This window comes from Haliotis rubra, unplaced genomic scaffold (genome assembly GCF_003918875.1).
Source record: "Haliotis rubra isolate DU_JTF1 unplaced genomic scaffold, ASM391887v1 Scf96, whole genome shotgun sequence".
In the NCBI taxonomy this organism is placed as follows: domain Eukaryota; kingdom Metazoa; phylum Mollusca; class Gastropoda; order Lepetellida; family Haliotidae; genus Haliotis; species Haliotis rubra.
In genome coordinates this window covers 1,388,359-1,412,207 of record NW_025767701.1, presented here as the reverse complement: position 1 = coordinate 1,412,207, position 23,849 = coordinate 1,388,359, and the positions used below count along the sequence as shown (strand labels likewise).

The window sequence follows — 23,849 nt, the reverse complement described above, 5'->3', positions numbered from 1 at the left end:
ACGCGCGAAATCGGAGTTCAAACGATTCACTAATTTTCCCCCGACTTTTCGGGGGAAAAACTGCTTTCAACAGCTGGGCTGCGCTCATAGCACGTGCGCAGTGAAATAGGTTCGCGCAACTTTGAAGCGGGCTGTCCGGTGAATACTCGGTGAAGGGTTTTTGTGTGAGATATTTTCCTAATGTTTTGTTGATATCTCACAGGCGCAAGCTTTTAATATGTTATGACAGTAAATAAACTGTTCATATAATTTCATTTGTCTATTTCACCACACGTTCTTCTTACCGAGTCACTTTCTCAGTTCGATACTTAAAAGCAATGTCATTATTTAGCGTTGACAGAATTTCTAACTGTGATATAGATATGTCGTTGTCACAGACAAAACTCAATGTCTTGTTTTATTGACACCTGCGTGTCTGCCTGCCTGTCTGCTAATGACAATATTCAATACACAACTTCGATCACTGACCACATGCAATTTGAACTTAACACCCATCAGGCTATACACCATAAACTAAACGCATTGATTTATGGCCCGAGTTCGGTCTCTGTCACATTATGTAACTACACAGACAGGCAGGTGTGATACTTGAACACATGACATGTTATGATGTCTGTTGATTGCAAAATGTTATACACAAAAATTGAGCATGTATTTACAAAACCCAACATCTCTATATATACACACACAATGAGCCGTGTGGGCATCTGCAAATGAACCTGACGTTACACTTGAGTGCACACCCACCCGCTCTGACTGGGTTCGGTATCCCGGCTGCTGCGTTTGTTGGGAAGTAAACAGAACTACACAATATTGCACTTTTGATTTGCGATTGTTCGCTTATAATTTTGTTTATATGTTTTTTCATAACCAGCAATGTATATTATATGTCATGAATAAGTGATAATTGTGTTTTAATTATGTTTGATTTTTTGGTTGCATGCGACCTTTAAAGCACAATTTGGCATTAAGGGTACTGTACTTGACTTTAATCGTGTTCTCCTTAGTATACCCAAACAGTGGATAGAAGGTATACGAACAAACAACAATTTTAATATACCGTCGTTATATATGTGCTCTCCTTGGAACGATTTGATTAAACTTAGTAAAGGTTCAAGGATATTCTATGATAATTTTATATCTGACTATAACATTCCGAATGTGTGTCTCAAATGGAACGGGGAACTAAATGATTTGATAAATTGGAATACCATATTTTCACAATATAGACAATGCACTAAAGACACGAAACTCTTAGATTTTCAATATAAGTTTTTGCATAGAGATATTTACACTAAACGAGAACTACTAAAAATGAAATTGATAGATATTGACCTATGTACATTATGTGGTTCAGTAAGTGGGGATATTTACCATGTATACCTTCATTGTCCAACCATCAAAATGTTCTGGTCAGAATTTAACAATTTTATAACTCAAGTCCTTGGTAAAACGTATGAAATGTCAAACCATAATATTCTATTTTGTTGCAGTGGTAACCACTTACTCAACCACATGATACTACTGGCAAAGCGCCACATTTTCGTAATAAATATAAAAGGACGCAAACCTAGCTTCACCATCTACAGAACATTATTAAAGCACGTCTATGAGATTGAGAAATTTATCGAGAATATGAAACATTTTTACAGAAAATGGAATGTCCTAGATGCAGTCCTGTAATTTATATTTTAGTCTTTCAATTCTCTATAATCTAGCTAGCATCTCAATTGTTAATCTATATTCCCAGTACCATATGCTATACATTGTCTGCTTTTTATTATGCAACCTATACCATTTTACTCTACCAACATATCTTGTTCAACTGTAACCAAGTAAAGTGAATAAAAAATACTTTACAAAAAAAACAAAACGAAGTGCTGTTCATCCGTTTCGTCAGAATTGGATGAATGCCTTTCGTTTAAGTTCTAGATCTGATGTACATCGGCCAATAATAGACTGAGAACAATGGAAATAATTAGTATATACATTACAACTTACAGTGATAAGATTGAGACTTTGTTTGCCAGATATGATACTGATACTGGCCCCATACGCTCACTCTCCGACCACTGACCTTACGAGTTTGCTTATCTTTATGTCGGATCTCAGAGACGAATGTCATCTCATATTCATATATGATGCATGTAACGATAAAAGGACAAAATATGTTTTAGAAATTTTACAGTCAAACGCGAATATGGAAACAGTTAGCAGACTTGTCTCATCAACTCCCTGTTAAAACCCACGTTCCACCAAAGCGCCTATGATGTATATACCGGACCTCAGAGACGAATATCATCTCCTATTCATATATGATGCATGTAACAATTAAAGGACAAAATGTGTTTAAGAAAATTCTAAAGTCCAACGCGAATACGAAAACACTTAGCAGACTTGCATCATCAACTCACTTTTAAACCCCAAGTTCCACCAAAGCGTCTTTGAAATATACATTAATGAAGACGGTTTTTCCAGAAATGGTGTCTGATGTCAACTCGGTGAAGGCTGGCATTGGCAATATCCTCACCATCTTCAACGAAACAGGCACAGGGCTCCATCACGAGATCCGGGGGCTTCGGTCGGAGCTGGACGAGGTGAGATGGAGCACACGTGATGCAGCGTTGGAGGCGAGGACGCTACAGTCTTCAGTAGCAGGTCTCCAGACCAACCTTACCCAAGCAACAGGTGACCTACTATCTAACTCCCAGGAGATCGCGGCAATGAAATTTCAAATGGCTGGTGAGTCTTACTTAGATGATGAATACGTCGAAAGGCCTAATCATTATATTGTCTGGCCCAGACTCGATTACAAACATCGGACCTTCATATAGGTGGATTAAAACTGAATGTAGCATTATACAACAAACAAAATACATGCATTGGTGGGTGGGTTTTGGTTTGGATGGATGGATGGATGGATGGATGGATGGATGGATGGATGGATGGATGGATGGATGGATGGATGGATGGATGGATGGATGGATGGATGGATGGATGGATGGATGGATGGATGGATGGATGGATGGATGGATGGATGGGCGGGCGGGCGGGCGGGCGGGCGGGCGGGCGGGCGGGCGGGCTAAGGCGCCAGGCTAGTGATCCAGCGAGCATTAGGTGCCAGGATCGAGCCCACCTGTGACCGGTTGTAAAAAACTTGGAGTCAACTTTGTGTGCAGACTCTTTCAGTGTTTTCACAACCCCTAGTGTACAGTACACAACCCTGTGCACTTTAAAGAACCCACGAATCCGTTGGTATATGACCACCTAGTTGCGGGTACAGCATAAACGTGCAGTAAACTTGGACAAATTACTGTGACTATGTGTCCCAGTCCACCCAGCTGTGAATGGGTACCTCGTAAGGATTGGAAAGCCGCAATAACTCGGTGCGCCTTGTGGCAGCAAGAGTTGTATGATCCCCAGGGAGCTGAGATTGATGATAAGATGTGCCGTTGAGATTGACATTCAATGATCGAGGGATAAAATGCCAGCGCCTTGAGCACGCACTAGTGCGTGGATATGTGCGCTATATAAACATCCAATAATAATAATAATAATAATAATACTTCACTGCTTCAATACTCTCGTGGACACAGGTGATGTTCCTCCATGGTTATGCAAAGGTCGCCCAATACTCCTCCCCAAGAAAGGAGACGTGACTGATCCCATAAACTTCAGCCCTATCACATGTTTAAAGACACAATACAAATTATTCACAGGGTGTTTGACAAACCTCGTGTCATCATACTGCTCTGCTAATGATATAATTTATAGAGAGCAGAAGGGGGCGAGAAAGGGATGTGGGGGATGCAAGGATCAACTTCTTGTACAGAAAATGATTTTGGAAGAGGCTAAAACATACCACCGCAACCTCTCCATGTGCTGGATTGACTACAAAAAGCATACGATTCTGTCCCTCGTGAATGGATTCTGAGGTCTCTTCGTTGTATTGACCTCCAGGAGCGACTACTTGATTTACTCAAGTCTTTAATGAGTTGCTGGTCGACTCAAATTGAGATGTACTCGCAAGGGCAGGTGCAGACTTCGGAATCTATTCCAATCAGAAGGGGAATGTTCAAGGGGGACTCCTTCAGTCCTTTGCTTTTTTTTCTCTAAATCCTCTGAGCTTTCTGCTCAACAGAGAGGAGGGTTACCATCCTGGACCTCCTCAGCACAGATCCCCAATACCGCTTACTCATCTTCTTTACATGGATAACATCGAGCTCCTTGCCAAAGGAGATACCACTTTGAAAGTGAATGCTCAACCGAGGCATGGTATCTCAGTGGGCTAGCACTATAAAACCAGCTTAAGTCTGGGCTAGTACAAGCAGCCACACATACACATACACACGCATGCACGTCGTCATATGAGCGAAATATTCTCAAGCACGACGTTAAACCCAATTTCACCTCCCTCTAATGATATTGGCATGACATTTGGACTCGACAAATGTAATACTCTTCATTTGAAACGTGGCATGGTAGTTAATGGTGGATCGGTCAAGTTACAGGGGGGAGGAGTTATTGAGCATCTTGTGGAAGATCAGGCCTACACCTATCTTGGAATGCAAGTTCGAGACAAGCTCCAGAATGCCCAAATTCAAGACAAACTTCGGGCCGAGTACAAATCTCGCTTAAAGAAAATCTGGAGCTCAGAGCTAAATGCTCGAAACAAGGTCAAGGCCACCAATACTTTTGCTATGCCAGTCCTCTCCTATTCCTTTGGAGTAGTTGATTGGACAAAACAAGACATTCAGAGTCTTGACCGCCTGACCAGAAGGATCATGTCTGATAACAGAGCCCACCACCCTCGTTCCTCTCTCAACCGTTTATATATGCCAATCAATTCTGGAGGTCGGGGTTTGATTAATGTGGAGGCTCTTCATGATAGAATTCCTTTGTGTACTTTTGCACATATTTATTTATCGGATGATCCTCTGGTGATGCATGTCAAGACTCATGATGAAAGCAAGGAATTTCACAGCTATTTTAAGCGTTCCAAGGTTGTTGGAAAGAATCTGAAATTTGAGGTTGATTTTGCTGATGGCGATGTACTGCTGGACGGTACAGCGATGGGAGTAAACCAGGTGAAGTCCTTCACCAAGTCTGCCCAGAGTCGGTCTTTTGTGAAGAGGCTTTCTGAGAAGCCATTGCATCGTGTGTACATGCAGTGTGTGGAACAGAATAGCAATCCCACCGACTCCTTCGCCTGGATGAAGTCGGCTGGTCTTAAATGTGAAACTGAGGGCTTCCTTTTGCTGCTCAGGACCAGTCACTTCCCACTCGTAATCGCCAAAATGTGATTCTTAAGGAAAATATTAACATGAAATGCTGACTGTGTAATGAATTTACAGAGACTGTCCAACACCTTGTCAGTGGATGCCCTTCTCTGGCACAAACAGCATATCTTAAACGACATGATAGCATGGCTCGGTTGTTTCTACTATCGTCTCCGCCATGTCTGTGGCATTGACTCCGAGGTCCATCCATGGTACGACCCTGAACATGTCCAGGGCGTCATGGAAAATGATGCTTTCAAACTTCTGTGGAATAGGCCCATATACAGCCTCAGAAGAATTCCAGCTAACAAACCTGATCTTGTGCTTTTTGATAAAGCCAATGAATTTATTTATATCATTGAATTTTCTGTCCTTTTGACAGCAATGTGATTAACAAGATTCAGGAAAAGCATGATAAATATGCGGACCTCGCCTTTGAAATGTCTCGCTTGCATCCCAAGTACACTGTCGTCAGGCTCCCCATTGTTCTCGGTGCCCTTGGTTTGGTACCTCCTGATCTCTTGGCGCAGATCAGGAGAGTGCCCAGGTTCTCCACCGGGAGCACAGCCCTTCTGACACTCTGGGTAATGCAGAAGGCTGCAGTGTTGGGGAGCCTTCATATTCTCCGGAAAGTTCTTTGTGGGTTCGACTAGGCAGTGTTTCCTGGGAGAAGTCCCATTCGCTGTCTGGGCTGCGTCTAGAGGGGGCGAGGGCCCTGAGCTGATGATGAGCCTTACCAGCCTGACTGTGCCAGGATCACCCGAACCCTCTCTGCTGCATTTTCATCTTTAATCTGTAAAACATAATAATAATGGATGGATGGATGAATGGATGGATGATGGATGGATAGGATGGATATGGATGGATGGTTTACTTTGTAGTTCACTTATATTTGGTTCTATTTGGTACATTTAAAAATTATAAAATGAATTTACCTCTCATTCATCTTCTCGCTTCAGAAAACTGGGCCCGTGTTGATGGAGACGTGAGGTCTGTGAAGTCTGTACTGTCGTCAATCTCCCTCAGTGTGGACAAGGCCGGGTCAGACGTGCGAACAATACAGGAAGACGCGGAGAAACTCAACTACCGCTTGGAGGACATGAGGACCACCACGATTAGGACATCCGCAAATGTCAACTCACAGATTGTGTCCTTGCGTCAGATTGTTAACAAATCTGCCCAAGATGGGGAGAAGGCCTTGTCGAGTCTGTCATTACTGTGGCAGACTGTAAACCAGAGTGCCTCAAACACCTCTGAGATGAGAACAGACCTGATGAGAGTGCACCAGACTGTGAACAAAACAACATCAAATATCAATGATCTTTTGTTAGAACTATCCACACTTCGTCAGGATCTAAACAGATCAGAATCTGACACTGAGGATTTCAGGTCAGAATTATCAGATTTTCGTAGGGATGTCAATAGAACATTCGTCAGTACCGACACCTTCCAGTCAGGACTGAGAACTCTACGTCAGGACTTAACCATAACTGACACGAAATCTAACAACTTACGGTCTAAACTATCAAAGCTTCGAGAGACAGTCATCAAAACTGTCTCCAACAATAAGGATTTACGGTTAGAATTATCTTCTCTGCGTCAGACTGTCAACGAAACTGTCTCAAACAATAAAGATTTCAAATCAGAATTATCGTCCATTCAGCAGACAGTTAACAGGTCTGTATCGAAAAATAAGGATATCCTGTCAGAACTATCAAACCTTCGAGCGACAGTTAATAGAACTGTCTTAAACAATAAGGATTTCCAGTCAGAATTATCATCCCTTCAACAGACAGTTAACAAAACCGTATCCAACAATAAGGATTTCCAGTCAGAACTGTCAAACCTTCGAGCGACAGTTAACAGAACTGTCTTAAACAATAAGGATTTCCGATCAAAATTATCCTCCATTCAACAGTCAGTTAGCAAAACAGTCTCCAGAAATAAGAATTTCCGGTCAGAACTATCAACGCTTCGACAGACTGTCAACAAAACTGTCTCAAACAATAAGGATTTCCGATCTGAATTATCATCCCTTCAACAGACAGTTAACAAGTCTGTATCCAACAATAAGGATTTCCGGTCAGAATTATCATCCCTTCAACAGACAGTTAACAAGTCTGTATCCAACAATAAGGATTTCCGGTCAGAATTATCATCCCTTCAACAGACTGTTAAAGGTCTGTATCCAACAATAAGGATTTCCGATCTGAATTATCATCCCTTCAACAGACGGTTAACAAGTCTGTATCCAACAATAAGGATTTCCGGTCAGAATTATCGAAGCTTCGACATACTGTCAACAAAACCGTCTCGGACAATAAGGAGTTCCAATCAGAATTATCATCCCTTCAACAATCAGTAAACAGAACCGTATCCAACAATAAGGATTTCCAGTCAGAACTGTCAAACCTTCGAGCGACAGTTCATAGGTCAGCCTCAGACACTGGAAACGTCCGGGCAGAGTTAACGACACTTCGTCAAACAGTTAATGAGACAGTTTTGAAAACGGATGACTTGAGGTCAGATTTCTCATCTCTTCGTCAGAAATTTAAACAGAGAGGAATTTCCATTATGCATAATCGCCAGAGTCTGCATAGTTTACACACGGACCTCCTTACTCTACGGGCACGTGTGAACAGGACTGACCTGAACGTTGACGACCTGGAGGCCGAACTAGCTGACTTACGTGTGTCCCTCCAAACAGCAGCTTCGGATTTACAAGCAGAGAGAGACATCATTCAGAGTCTCCAGAACGACGTTAGTGTATTAAGGACAGACATAAATACGACCAGTTCGGAAACTGCACATGTTAGGTCAGAGCTATCAACGCTTAGTGTGCTATTCAGCAGAACGGATTCGGCAGCTGCTGAGAATACAGAAAGAATACTAAGTCTTCAACGAGACTCTGATTTGATACAAGGAAGAATGAACTCATCAATTCTGAATTGGGAAGAAATGATGACCGACATGTCAAGTTTACGGTTAACCGCTAACAACACAAAGGATGAACTTACAACATTCAAAGAACAAGTTCAAACAAGATTTACTAAGTTTAGAAGAAGAACAGATGGGTTGGGGAACAAGTTCTTAACTCTCAGTACGAACGTCAATACATCGAACAGCAACATACAGGCAAACAGAAAGGACATACAAGCGTTAAGATCTGCATTGTCAATAAGTGAGCAAAGAGTGAACGAAACGGTTATGGATCAACTAGAGGTGAGATCTGACCTTAGAAGAGTCAACGTTACTTTGAGTAGGGCACGGGCAAAGTTGGAGAGAGAATTGGAGGGTAAGAGTTTACGTTCATTTCATATTGCTTATGTCTGAAACGTCCAGGGCTAGAGGTTTACAGGGACATTCAGGGAATTAATTCCACAGAAATAGGATATATGACTTTGGAAACATTTGCTTTTAACCAATGAACGAAAATACAATCATCATACAAAATGCTACCCAGATATTTCAAGATGGAATTTTATGAAGTTGAGATATTTTGTAGTTGTCATGAAATGTGCAGAGGGTTACTAAACAGGTATATGTATTGTATGATTGCATGCATGGCACTGATGTTTTGGACCCGTGAAGATCCGGGTTAGAATATTGATCTTCAGTAACCCATGCTTGTCGTAAGAGGCGACTAACGGGATCAGGTAGTCAGGCTCGCTGACCTGATTGACACATGTCATCGGTTCCCATTTGCGCAGAGGCAGAGTGATGCTCATGCTGTTGATCACTGGATTGTCTGGTCCAGACTCGATTATTTACTGACCGCCCCCATATAGCTGGAATATTGCTGAGTGCGGCGTAAAACTAAACTCACTCATTCACTGATGTTTTGTAATACAGTGTCACAATGTATGAGCTGTGGGCATAGATATACGAACAACAAAACAAAAATGCTGTTTACATTAGGTCATAAATACTGCCGAATGCGCGTCATTATAACACATACCTGTGGCATGGATGTTTTATGAACGTATAGTATGACCAGAAATTATTGAGAATTTTAGGAATATGTTTAATTGGATTTCTAGTATAAAAAAATTTGACCAGCTATCAAGTGCTTGGTTTCATTCAAGAGAGACAACTCCGTTAATCATTTTACATTAGTTTGTGAAGAGTTATCCCCCTTTGTTTACTTGCTAGCAGACGACATTTTCAGTGATCCTCAGTATGGATGATTTAGAGAAGAGGAAGTTGATTTTAGAGTATTATAACAAGGACATCAGATCACCTAAAGTGATTTCATTGTTTATTGTGTTTTGAAAAATATTGCAAAATATGACATTATTAGCTTGGCCATGCATCAGCCCTGACCTAAATCCAATAGAAAATGTTTGGGGACTTGGGGAAAGTGTCAAAAAGAAAAATCTGACAAATATTGCTGAAATGAAAGAAGAGGTGGTCCGATATTGGGACAGAATGGACCACGATTTTCTAACTTCTTTGATCAGTAGTATGCCCCGCCGCATTGAAGCCTGCATTGCTGCCCATGGTGACTTGAAAAAATACTAACTGTTCCCCTGTCTTTGAATCTGGAGTTATGTTCTGCTAATATTCACATGTAATACGTGAGTAATGAGTGAAAAAAATATAAAAAATTACAATCTTTAAATTCTCAATAATTTCTGGTTGTACTGTATATTTTGACCCAGGCGGTTAATGCCTGCAACAATGCCGATCCGACCTTTTAAGTTGAAACTCGTCCATTTGGATCAGTTATTATTAGTGTTGGAAATTGGTTAAAATCTCATAATTGATGATTGGTTCATAACAACCGATCAATCATCGAAAATAATTGGTTAGTGTCATTTATGAAATTTGTTAATGCACATAAAAATAAGGAAAAAAACGTAGTTCTTTGGGGTCTTTTTGGCAAAATTTCACATCTTTAAGGATGACTAGTATGTTAGGAACATAAATTTCTTGGAGCCTTTAAGATAAATTCAATCATGACTTGGAACGAGCTTGTAGTGCTTACAAAATGTAACAGACAAAACCAACCGTGTGAAAAATATTGTTAATGAAAACAAGTGTTCCAGAATTGGTTGTGTTCGATTATGAGAAATTATGATCGATTGCTTGGTCGTTTAGTCACTACGACCAATCTTCGATTATTTCAATTAATCGGACCACCACTAGTGATTATATATCGCCATCTGACATTTTGAGATCAAATATATACACCTGCTTTGAAGGAAATCCAGAGCGTTTTGTTAAAGCTTAGAAACATTCCAGTTTTGTTCATATGGAAGATGGCAGCTCCTGGGTTTACTTGGTCCCAGACCAATGGACGCAGTATTTGACTGACTGACTGACTGAGTTTGGTTTTACGCCGCTTTTATCAATATTCCAGCAATATCACGGCGGGGAACACCAGAAATGGGCTTCACACATTGTGCCCATGTGGGGATTCGAACCCGGGTCTTCGGCGTGACGAGCCAACGCTTTAACCACTAGGCTACCCCACCGCCCCCGCAGTATTTGAAGGCCATTTCGTGTGTGTGTTCCTCCGGGATGGTATTGCAGAAATATTGGTTATTCCAAATAATTCTAACACATTCTGTCCCTATGTTTTACAGGCAGGTTGAAAGACGTCACAGAGGAATTAATGTCCTTCAAAACTGACCTTTCAAATAACACAGCTATCAGTTCCGAAGAGTTAGCCTTCGAGATGTCAACCCTGCGTCGCAGCTTAAACAAGACAGCCTCATCTGTGGCCACCAATGCAGGGGGGATCTCACAGCTGGAGTCCAGGCTTCTGATGATGACGAGAACCATCAGTGACACAGCTCAGAGTACCTCAGGCGTACAACAGGATGTTTTTCAGCTCAGATCAGATGTGAATAGATCCACATCTCAGTTAAAACACTTCGAGCTGACATAGTAAATCTACAGACGGACATAACACGTGTGATATCAAACGTTAGTGGTATTAGCAGAAACAGTGAAGACTTCGTGGCGGAGTTAGGGTCGATTCGTGTTGGACTGAATACCACGGCATCGGATGTACGAACTGCCAGGGAGGATGCCACTCTTCTTAATGGTAAAGTTCTTGCTATGAGGACAAAGCTCCGCAGAACGAGACTGGATGCTGAAGAGACTAGGTCTGATGTGTTGGAACTTCGCCGGACATTGAACAGGACCCACGGTCAAATCAGAGCAACCGGTGAAGATGTAGCTGTACTGAAGATGGAACTGGTTCGTGTTGACGGTGATGTCAACACCACGCTACTTGATGGCGAGAAGATAAAATCAGAAGTATCAGATATACAGTCGCGGATTGTGCGGATGGGATCTGATATTGTCGTTAATGCTCAGGATATCCGCACTGCCCAATTAAATATTTCAACACTGTTTTCAAGTCTCAATGGTGTACATTCAACTTCAGCGTCGAACGAAGCGGACATAACATCTCTCAAATCTACACTGTCAGGTCAGTACTAGTGTTTGGAATTGGTTGAAAACTCACAATTGATGATTGCTTCATTACCAACGAACAATCATCGAAAAAAAATTGGTTAGCGTCATTTTTCAGATTTTCCTATCCAGGTTGTTACTGCAGAATAGTATAACATGTTGCAACTTAAAGTGACTAATATATCGAGAAAATAAACTTCCTGGAGTCTTAGAGAAATATTCAGTCATGACCTTTCAGTTAGTGAAGTGAGTTTTCTAAGAAATAAACATGTTTTCAGGCTCTAAGATATGTTCCATTGTCAAGTATTTCAAAGACTAAAACAGTAGTTCCGAAATCGTTTATGTTCGATTATGAGAAAATGTGATCGATTGCTTGGTCGTTTGGTCACTGCGACCAATCTTCGATTATTTCAATTAATCGGAACACCCCTAGTCAGTACATACAGATATCTGCACTTGTTTTGCTTGAGTGAGTGAGTGAGTGAGTGAGTGAGTGAGTGAGTGAGTGAGTGAGTGAGTGAGGAGTGAGTGAGAGCGTGAGTGAGCAGTGACGCTTGAGCACACGCTTTAACTCCAACACCCCTCGGCTCTGAGACCACCAGCAGCAATAACAGTACGTGCTTGCTATTCATTATGCGGCTATGGTCTTTTCGTCCGACTTAAAGATTTCAAGCGTGTAATAGAACAGAAATATACTATTCACACTTTGCTAAGGATCAAATCGTTTGATTCAATAGAAAACTATGATGTGGGGTCTAATTTGGTTTAAGTATCTAAGCTTACTGTAAGCATGGATCCCATGTTTCAGTATGTCAATGCATCTTCTGGATCCCATACCTGCTATTGACAGGTGTTGTGTACTTTTCAATGACCTGTGCCATGATTTGCATAATGGTTGATTGGTGCCATGAAAACCATTTTTATAGTTACTCATATATCAAGTGCATAAAGCAAGAATAAAGTGACTGGTTGCCTAATGAAGGGTTACCATATTATTATTTATCCAGTTTTAAATGGATACATTTTCAAATTATAAATCTATGTTTAAATAAAGTTGGGAATTTTTGTGATCCTTAGCAAAGTGTGAGCAGTATATTTATAGAAGACGGTTAACGAAAGATTCTCACGTGCAGATTTTTTACTATACGAACCGAGTGAGTGGGTGAGTGAGTGAGTGAGGTTGTACGCCGCTTTTAGCAATATTCCGGCAATGTCACGGCGGGGAACACCAGAAATAGGCTTTAATTTTTGTTTGAACGCGAGTGAATTTATGGAAGGTTTGGCAATTGCGGTGTTGCACCCCATTGATTTGCCAGAATCATAGGATGGTTGGTTCGAATCCTAGACTTGTCCATGATATGTATTCTGCAGCATATGTTTTTATTCCAATGGTCTTTATCGTCCAGGGGGGCGGCGGGGTAGCTTAGCAGTTAAAGGTCGCACCGATGACCCTGATTCGATTCCCCGAACTGATACAATGCGTGAAGTCGATTTCTGGCGTTCCCCCCCCATGATACTGCTAGAATATTGAACAGGAACAATCTTAATGGGTTGACAACATCTTTGTTACAATAGATGCGAAGTTTCGGTGTTGATGCTAACACCGTTATTAGTGAGTGAGTGATTGAGCTTTACACCGCAATCAGCAGTATTCCAGCTATATGGCGGCGGTCTGCGGATTCCATTCCCAATATCTCCACCGTATGCCAAATGATGTACTGACATGTGTCGTCCGTCTTGCAGATACAGCAACAGAGGTCGCTTCTGTAACAAAAGAAGTGTCCTCAATTTTCACCCATCTCAACCAATCAGACGTAAGCCTCAGAGAAAGCTCAGAAAGTATTGAAGGTTTGAAGTCAGCCCAGATCGTAGTGAGGAGAAGAATTCATGGATTGTTGAACGACACCACTGAGATGAAGTTGGATCTTACAAGACTTCGACACAACTTTAACAGCACAACGGAGTCTGTGGAACGTAACAAGGAATCGGTCCGTGGTCTGGGGTCCGAGTTGATGGCAATGGGGAAACTTTTACATGCAACAAGCAATGATACTTATACCATGAAGACAGAGATCATGGACTTAAACACTAAGGTAAATACAAGTCAAACTTTGCTGGACAAAACCTTCACCGCTGGTGAGACGACGAGGTTGGAAGTGCAGGGCCTTGTCTCGGAGTTGAAGGCGATGGGTGAGAAGTTGAACAGCGGTGAGGAAGCTGCAAGTGCGGTCACATCACGAGTTTCAAAACTCCAGCAAAGAGTGAAGAAGAACGCGGCAGATATCAGTGTAAACGTTCGGGCACTCACGTCCATCAAGTCGAATGTAGAAGGTACGTTCTATATTGTAAAAGTCCGAAACCGATTGACTGATATTTGTGAGTGAGTGAGTGAGTGAGTTTTGTTTTACGCCGCACTCAGCAGTATTCCAGTTATATTGCGGCGGTCTGTAAATAATCGAGTCTGGACCAGACAATCCAGGGATCAACAGCATGAGGATCGATCTTCGCAATTGGGAATCAATGACACGTGTCAACCAAGTCAGCGAGCCTGACCACCCGATCCCGTTAGTCGCCTCTTACGACAAGCATGGGTTACTGAAGGCCAATATTCTAACCCGGATCTTCACGGGTCTCCTTTTGCATTTACATATACCGCTATATATACGTCGTTGTAAAAATGGAAAAATGACAAAAATACGTACACGGGTCAGTAGATGTGTAATGTGTCCGTGATAGTCATTGTGTATCAATATTCCAAGTATAACACATATAGCTGGACTATTGCTGAGTGCGGCGTAAAACTAAACTCACTCACTCACTAACTCACTCATTCACTTGTATAGTGAGTGAGTGAGTTTAGATTTACTCCGCGAGTCTGACCACACTATCCCGTTAGTCGCCTCTTACGACAAGCACGGGTTACTGACGATCAATTCTAACCCGGATCTTCACGGGTCTACTTTTGCATTGACATATACATCGTTGTAAAAGTCGAAAAATGAAAACAATACGTATATTTAGCACCTGTTGATAACACCAGTGGGTATTGTTAATAAATACACATGTTTAAAGGGTTAGAATTACGGATTCCATTCCCAATATCTCCACCGTATGCCAAATGATGTACTGACATGTGTCGTCCGTCTTGCAGATACAGCAACAGAGATCGCTTCTGTAACAAAAGAAGTGTCCTCAATTTTCACCCATCTCAACCAATCAGACGTAAGCCTCAGAGAAAGCTCAGAAAGTATTGAAGGTTTGAAGTCAGCCCAGGTCGTAGTGAGGAGAAGAATTAATGGATTGTTGAACGACACCACTGAGATGAAGTTGGATCTTACAAGGCTTCGACACAACTTTAACAGCACCACGGAGTCTGTGGAACGTAACAAGAAATCGGTCCGTGGTCTGGGGTCCGAGTTGATGGCAATGGGGAAACTTCTACATTCAACAAGCAATGATACTTATACCATGAAGACAGAGATCATGGACTTAAACACTAAGGTAAATACAAGTCAAACTTTGCTGGACAAAACCTTCACCGCTGGTGAGACGACGAGGTTGGAAGTGCAGGGTCTTGTCTCGGAGTTGAAGGCGATGGGTGAGAAGTTGAACAGCGGTGAGGAAGCTGCAAGTGCGGTCAAATCACGAGTTTCAAAACTCCAGCAAAGAGTGAAGAAGAACGCGGCTGATATCAGTGTAAACGCTCGGGCACTCACGTCCATCAAGTCGAATGTAGAAGGTACGTTCTATGTTGTAAAAGTCAGAAACCGACTGGCTGATATTTGTGAGTGAGTGAGTTATGTTTTACGCCGCACTCAGCAATATTTCAGATATATGGCGGCGGCAATTGGGAACAGATGACATGTGTCAACCAAGTCAGCGAGCCTGACCACCCGATCCCGTTAGTCGCCTCTTACGACAAGCATTGGTTACTGAAGATCAATATTCTAACCCAACCTTCACGGGTATGGTATTTGTAAGAATGAATGATGCCTGTCATCGTATCCTAATGGCATAGATCAATTATGATGTCAATCACTGGATTGTTTGTCCAGCATGGATTATTGACATTCCTCCGAATATATGACTTGGATGCATCGTTAGACAATAAACATCAATTATCCCCCGTCGTAATATTGCTAAAACTCACGCACACACTCACTCACTCACTCACTCTTGTCTCAAGTGCATGATGGTTCCTTAACGCACTGTTTACCTTTTCTTTTCAGGTGTCACCCTACTTCTGAACGGAACAAGTCGGAGCACACAAGCCAACACTGAGGATATAGGCAAAATAAACTCGCATCTACACCAGATAGGAACACGACTCAATGTCACAATATCAGACAGGGATCGAATAGACACGGCAGTGTTTGCTCTGACTGAAAGACTTAACAGAACTGGCATATCAGTTCAAGCGAACATGGAGGAACTCCAGTACGTTCAGTCAGAACTTCGCGTTCACGGAGCAGGTATCAACAGAACCATACAGGCTGGGAGGACATTGAACTCACAGGTCAGGGACCTCGCATCCAGTTTCAACGAGACAGCACGAGAAGTCCAGACTAACATATATGACATCAAACGTATTGATTCAGAGGTCAATGTAATCAGGAAAGTTGTTGATAAATCTTCAGTAGATGTGGAAGAAATAATTGCAGAATTGAGGAGCACGCAGTCGAGTGTGAGGGAGACAGCCTCGGAGATTGATTCCAATACTAAGAGAATTAACTCGGTTAAATCAGAGTTTACAGGTAGGGAAACATGTTCTGGTTAGCTTCAATAAAAATAGCACTTGTAGTTTCTAACATCCTATGAGGATCGGGCTAGAATTGTCAGCAATGCATGTGGTGGCCAACGGGATCGGATGAAAACGTGAGTGAGTGAGTATGGTTTTACGCCGCTTTTAGCAATATTCCAGCAATGTCACGGCGGGGGACAACATAAATGGCTTTACGTACTGCACTCATGTGACGAACCGGACCCGGGTCTTCGGCGTGACGAGCGAACGCTTCAACTACACGGCTACCCTAACGTTCCCGGATGAAAACCTCGCTGACGTTGTCAGTGCATGACATCTTATCCCAGTTGCGCAGAATGACGCTCATGTGTCAATCATAGGATTGTCTGGTCCAGACTCTATTATTTACAGGCCTCACAGAGATATGTGTTTGGCACGCCTAACCTATATAGCGAACTGCATTTCCTTAAATGACTAGGTCTCTAGAGTACCCTTGCATCATTATCATATGCTTAAACGAGACTGCTATCATGTCTCCATTCTAAACATGCAATTGACTTTATTAACAAGAAAACTGAATATAGTTTTTTTTATTTCTTGCAGGAAAATGGAAGAGTCTTACAAAAGGGTTAAACACCTTCCAGCTTCAACTGGCCAATCTCCACATGAAAGCAAATATTACCGATACAATGGTCAAGGCCAACGCCGATAACATAAGTACTTTAATCGATGACCTGGACGACGTGAGGACCAACTACACCCAAACAGCGGCGGACACAGAAACAGTCCAGTCAGAATTATCTTCCCTTCGTCAGAACGTCAACGTCACTGGCACCAACGTCGCGGCCAACACGCAGCTTATTCTTACTGCCAGAGCTGATATGAACCGTAAGGCCTTATGTTGGTTTGTTTGTTGTTTTACGCCGCACTCAGCAATAATCCAGCTTCCTGACGACGGTCTATAAACTGACCACAATCCATTGATTTATACTAAATATTCCACTCGAATGTTCACCTCTACATATCTTAGATTCGATCCCGTTTGCTAAGTGTTTTGGTTTAAAGTTTTTGAACACTTTAATTGAGTGAGTGAGTGAGTTGAGTTTTACGCCGCACTCAGCAATATTCAAGCTATATGGCGGATGTCTGTAAATAATCGGATCTGGGCCAGATAATCCAGGGATCAACATCATGAGCATCGATCTACGCAATTGGGAACTGATGACATGTGTCAAGCAAGTCAGCGAGCCTGACCACCCGATTCCCGTTAGTCGCCTCTTACGACAAGCATGGGTTACTGAAGATCAATATTCTAACCCGGATCTTCACGGGTCGAACTTCAAAAAGATATAGCCTACTCCCACACACAATGACTGATATTGTGTTTGTTTATCACATCTTCAGTAATTGTAAATAAATATTTCAATATTTGAGCGATGATCAACAGAAGTGGGCTTGAGACATTGCACCAATGCGGGGAATCGAACCCTGGTCTGCTGTGAACGAGGTACCCTAGCGCCACTGACATAGACACAACGTGATTTCTAGGTAGCCTTAATAATTCTTAACTTTGATCGTAGCCAATGTGTTATGAATGGGCTTAAGAAGTTCGCAGGGCTACGAACGTTTCGAGAATAGCTAGGCAGGTAGGGCAGGGCATGCTCACACCTTGCGCAAAGTCCTGATTGATTTTCAGTGATTACAGACAATAATATGTTTCAGAACAGTTTGGCCTTCTCACAAACTTATCATGAAATAGCCGAAGATAATCGATGGGGTTTGTTATCTTATACATACTGAGGAAACAAATAAGGGATCAACTATGCGACACAACGATTGTGAAGAAACCTGGAATTAATAAAGGAACACTTGTGCTTTCATGTGATCCCTTATTTCTTTCCCTCAGTATATATGGGAAAGTGTTCCCACCATATGAGGTGGTGGGGTAGCCTAGGGATTAAAGTATTTCCGGGTTCAATTCCCCCCAAAATATTTTATATTGATAGTTTCAGTTACCTTGTATAACAGCAAGTTTTTAAAAAATAGAATTTTGATATTTTATTGGAAAATGCTTTTAACTGGTAGATTAATGGTCAAAGCCTTTGAAGACCCGGGTTCGATTCCTTAAAAATGTGCTGTGTGTGAAGTCCATTTCCGGTATCCCCGTCTTGATAAAGTTGGAATATTTCTAAAACCATAATCACTCCAACCACGACGCCTATATTTCACATTCCAGGGACCGATATGACATCAAAACTATCTTCGAAAACGTTGTCATCTCGCAGCTTGTGTATCTATTGTGATGCCGTGTAATTCATGTTGCAGACCAATGGAACAACATGACGAAGGATCTCACATCACTGAAGGACGACGTAGCACAGACGTTACTGAAGATCAACAGTACGGCGTCTGACGTGGAGTACAACCTTGGACGCCTAAGCGCGCAATTCGGACTGATAAAAGAAGACAGCGACCGAGCTGCTAAGGACACAGGGGCGTTTCGAATCGAACTGGACGCTGTTCGAAAAACCATCGAGAAGACGTCATCAGATGTAAAGACGAACTTTGATGATATTGAGTCTGCTCGATCGAACCTTGCAGTCCTTCGCCGGAACGTCAGTTCCATTACACCCACTGTATTAAAAACGTCTCGCATTCTCAACAATTTCAGAACGCGGTATTCAAGTAAGTGATGTTTGTTTATCAGCTGTTTTGTTACAGGAAACATTTGCACTCGAACCCGGGTCTCCGGTGTGACGAGCAAGCGCTTTAACCACAAGCCTACCCCACCGCCCCTCTTTTCTGGTGTTCCCACCCGTGATGGTCCGGGTTAGAATGAACCTTCAGTAACCCATGCTTGTCGTAAGAGGTAACGGGATGCTGTTTAATACTGGATTATCTGGTCCAGACTAGATTATTTACAAACCGCCGCCATATAGCTGGAACATTGCTGAGTGCGGCGTAAAACTAAACTCACTCACTCACTCACTCTGGTGTTCCCACACAAACACGAAAGAGTTACAAATCAGGCAGAGCTGAAAACTATGTTGGCTTATGGAGGCTGCAAGGGTATGGTGTTCAGCAACTTCACTCAAGGGGATGTTTAGACCTTAAGTCCAGCCCAACATTGTAGAAAATCAATACTGCAAGTGTGGTGTCAGCGTAGGCATTATGAGTTTCCTCAACCAGCATTTTACGAGTACCCGATATGATGATATATACATGGTAAACCTCCTAGCGTATCACCGCCATATAGCTGGAATATTGCTGAATGCGGCGTAAAACCAAACTCACTCACTCCTAGCGTATCATACGATGTGTATCCTGTCAAGGGGGCTTGGAACGACAAGAGAAGCAGCCTCGTATTGTCTACATTCACTAACCTGATTACAAACACAAAGCTATCATTACCCGTGAAGATCCGGATTAGAATTGATCTTCAGTAACCCATGCTTGTCGTAAAAGGCGACTAACGGGATCGGGTGGTCAGGCTCGCTGACTTGGTTGAAACATCTTATCTTATCCCAGTTGCGTAGATCGATGCTGATGCTTTTGATCACTGGATTGTCTGATCCAGACTCGATTATTTACAGACAGCCGCTATATAGCTGGGATATTGCTGAGTGCGGCGTAAAACTAAACACACTCACTCACTAATCTACCATTAATCTTCCAGAACGCTGGAACGCCATGTCAAAGGACATCGAAACTATCGAATCCGAACTTGGGGATCTGCACGCCACTGTGAACAAAACGCAAACAGCCATTGGAGCCAGGGCCAAGGAAATCAGCTCTCTTCAAACCAATATTTTGGGCCTTGAATCCAGCGTACATCAGTCAGCCTCGAACTTTAAGAACGTTCAGTCCGAATTGTCCGACATAGAGGGTCGAATTAACACGACTGACAATGACCTTCGAACCACCTCTTTGGAAGTTCTGGATATGGCATCGAACATCTCCGTCATGGCCGTCAACCTGACGTCCGTAGCGTCAAACGTCAGCACCAACGCTCATGGAATAAAAACTTTAACAGAAAAAATGCGTGAGTACATTTATGAGTTATCCTGACTGTAAGTATCAGAAATTATCAAATTCACATATTACATTCCAAATAGTAATAACATTTTTTCGAAAAGATTCCCAGTAAAATTCATTAAATGTTAACAAGTGTGTTGGTGTGGTTACCATTTAAAACTAATATTATATATATGTCGAAAATATTATAGCTGTTTTACGATAACGTGCTTATATTCGAGTACAGGGCCTAGATTTTCGAAGCTCTCTTAGCGCTAAGATAGTGGTAAGTGCCATACATTAACATTAACTTACGACTATCTTAGCGCTAAAAGATCGCTTTAAGGAACGGGGTCCAGGTCAGTTTAATCACTGCTTAACAACACAAGAAGTTGGGTACAATTACGCATGATTAGACCTAACGGGATCATCCAAGGTTATACATAATTGATACCATCCACTCCATCCCGATCATCAGTCCGAGGTAGAGGAGGTAACTTGACTCTAAAGGTCTTGTTTCCGCACGTTCCAAACAAGGCTGTAACGATGGGCGTTGTTCAGGTGACGTATAATATCAAGGAAAATGCTTTGAAGAGACATCTATCCACCCGTTCCCGGATTTTTCTTCAGTAAATATATGGCGTGTCGCCCAGTAGGGAATGCCGCCCAGTAGTAGCAGACCCCGGAACCAGGCTGTGGGAGAACCCAGTTATAGGAGATGTTGCTGAAAGAATATTATTCGATACACAATATAAAATTTATTATGTAGCTGTCATTCTGACGTACTACTACTAATAAAGACATACATAATTTCGTCAAAGTCATCGTTTCACATTTTTATGAAGGTTGTTTTTTTCTTATGTCATTCTTAATAGCTTCGATGAAGGTATGATAAGTTGTCATTGCTATACGGATGACATAGTGCCTATGCCACATCAAACATTAATTGCGGCTGATTAGTGCTTGCATTCGATTTATCAACTTTTTGCTAGCCGCTCTCAGAAATATTCAGCCGATATGTTGCCATATGTATTTATCCTCCATTACGAGTCTATTCTGGTTACCCGTGAAGGTCAGGATTAGAATATTGGCCTTCAGTAACCCATGTTTGTCGTAAGAAGCGACTAACGGGATCGGGTGGCCAGGCTCGGTTCCGAATTGCGCAGATCGAAGCTCATGCTGTTGATCACTCGATTGCCTGATCCAGACTCGAATATTTACAGACCGCCGCCATATAGCTTCAATATTGCTGAGTGCGACGTAAAACTCAACTCACTCACTAACTCAGCTCACTATTCTAGTACCGCAGCTATGCATTTTTCACAATATTGTGAAAACCGTCCCAAAACCTAATCCATTCACTCATTCTTCTTCTATACAGCGACCCCCAGACCGGATGTAAAGTTCCAAGTTCGAAATCTCCGTTATCAGCTCCCGACGATCGAACAATCGAGCAGCACCACGCTGAAGTTCGACACAGTGGCCTACAACACCGGTAAAGGTTACGACACAACAACGGGGCGATTCACAGCCCCCGTAGCCGGTACATACCTGTTCTGGGCCAACGTCATGAAGTATGGCGAGGAGTCACGTTTTGACCTTCACCTTCACAAGCGCGGACCAATCATTGCAGGAGCTATAGCCTTCACTTCGGCCAACAGTTGGTATGACACTGCCGTTATTAACTCAGTGACGGAACTCAAGGCTGGGGACGAGATCTGGTTTGCTATTCGCAGTACAACTCCAGATGAATTGCATTTATTGCTGAATTCAGTATACGGAGGGGTGTTATTGTGGGCACGTTAAAGGGACACGGGTCTCGGGCAAAGTGGCAGCCCCAGCAGAATTTTATGGTGTATATACTGTTTATCTAGGACCTGCTCCAACATGTATATCGTGTATATACCCAAACAAAGGTAGTAGAATCTGTACTTTACTAAGAAAGTGTAATCTCAAATATAACATATGTTACATTTGACAACTTTCTAAATGGCATTGTGTCTTCATGTATACCGTTGTTAGCGTTTCCTTTAAGTCGAATTTAGTACTTTCAACTAAACAACTGAATTTTATCACCATACGAAATTTCATATTTCTTTGCGCAGTATACTACGAAATAGCACTTAATATCCAATATACCAAGCGAGTTCCTAATTTGGTGTAATTGGAAATTAGAAGAATTGTTGTAAATTGTTTATGTGCATCCCACTATCATCATTTCCAGCATTTTGTAAAGACGGTTATCGGATGGGTTGCACGTGTGGATGTTCTATCAGCAATTATAAACCTGTGACCCCCACCCCCGCCGTCGATTTTCATGTGACTGTCACTTTTCGCTATGTTTGTTTTACGAAAGGGGACCAGCTGATGAGACAGCCTGGAAATCAACAAGCGTGTGTAGTGTAATTTCATTTTCACACGTGCTACTCGCAAACCTGGCTGTTCTACCTGGTGTCCAAAATTATGAGACAAATCATCAGAGTTGGTCTGTCGATTTCATGTGACTGTGCAAAATTTGGCTTTGTTGCAATTATTAGATTTTGTGTTAGTGAGCAATTCATCGGTCTCAAATGAAATCAAACGGACTGTACATGCAATACGTAGTACTGATTCAGGGGACGCAACTCTCAGGAGAATATAGCACGATTTGGTGTGTGGAGTAGCCATTTCTACTGCATACTGTGACTCGCTGGGTGACTGGATCATCTCGTGTTTTCCTCACACCAGCTGACGTAGTATTCTAATAACACGATAAGTTATTGGATCAACCAATTTTGCAATGTCTTGAATGTCTTTGAATGGCATTTAGAACTGATTTACAGACTCAGAGTCGTTGGTCAAGATGAACTTCATAATGCCACGGAAAAAATCATTTTTACGATAGATTAGCTTTGGAAAAAACATACAAAGCATAACATATAGAGAGAATGGGAGATGCAAAGTTCAATAGTAATATGTAAATATCATATAATTTGTACCATACTTCATATACCATGAGACACAGTTTTGATGATCTTTAATAAATGTGTTGAAATAAGGTGTTCTGTGATGTGTTTATACAGATTAGATAATATCAGCCGTACGTACAACAAGCCTTTAGTGGACGCGGCATTACACAATATTCATTTCCACAGGTAAAGTTGGATCTGTGAATCATTAATCAAATGTGAATAAAAATGTTGAATATTCTTTTATTGAATCACATCTGGAAATGTTCCGGAGCGGTATTTTACACGTTCCTTGTATGCGCACTTTATCAACTTTGGAGATTGAATGCCCAGGTGAGCTTGTGGGTATACATTATCAAACTACAAACACAGCACCCAGAGAAGTAATGAAACGCAAATGTTACCCTGAGAACTCTTTATGTAAATTTGAATATTAAATCT

The 23,849-nt window shown here is 42.0% G+C and overlaps 1 protein-coding gene across 1 annotated transcript; it reads left to right on the top strand.

Annotated features, from left to right (window-relative positions):
- The first annotated feature begins 7,474 nt into the window (after positions 1-7,474).
- Positions 7,475-22,473, top strand: LOC124265111. The gene is made up of 9 exons (XM_046699901.1): positions 7,475-8,574; positions 10,868-11,721; positions 13,449-14,036; positions 14,857-15,444; positions 15,935-16,459; positions 17,050-17,334; positions 18,772-19,131; positions 20,123-20,488; positions 21,842-22,473. Exons 2-9 carry the CDS (start codon positions 11,346-11,348, stop codon positions 22,264-22,266), a joined length of 3,513 nt encoding a protein of 1,170 aa, XP_046555857.1. The 5' UTR covers positions 7,475-8,574; positions 10,868-11,345; the 3' UTR covers positions 22,267-22,473.
- The last annotated feature ends 1,376 nt before the right edge of the window (positions 22,474-23,849 follow it).

Bases quoted from the DNA above. Each gene is read 5' to 3' on its own strand.
- LOC124265111 (XM_046699901.1), top strand. From the start codon at position 11,346: ATGAGGACAAAGCTCCGCAGAACGAGACTGGATGCTGAAGAGACTAGG. The intron at 16,460-17,049 runs GTAGGGAAACAT...TATTTCTTGCAG, and splicing joins GGTTAAATCAGAGTTTACAG to GAAAATGGAAGAGTCTTACA. The intron at 19,132-20,122 runs GTAAGTGATGTT...TTAATCTTCCAG, and splicing joins TTTCAGAACGCGGTATTCAA to AACGCTGGAACGCCATGTCA.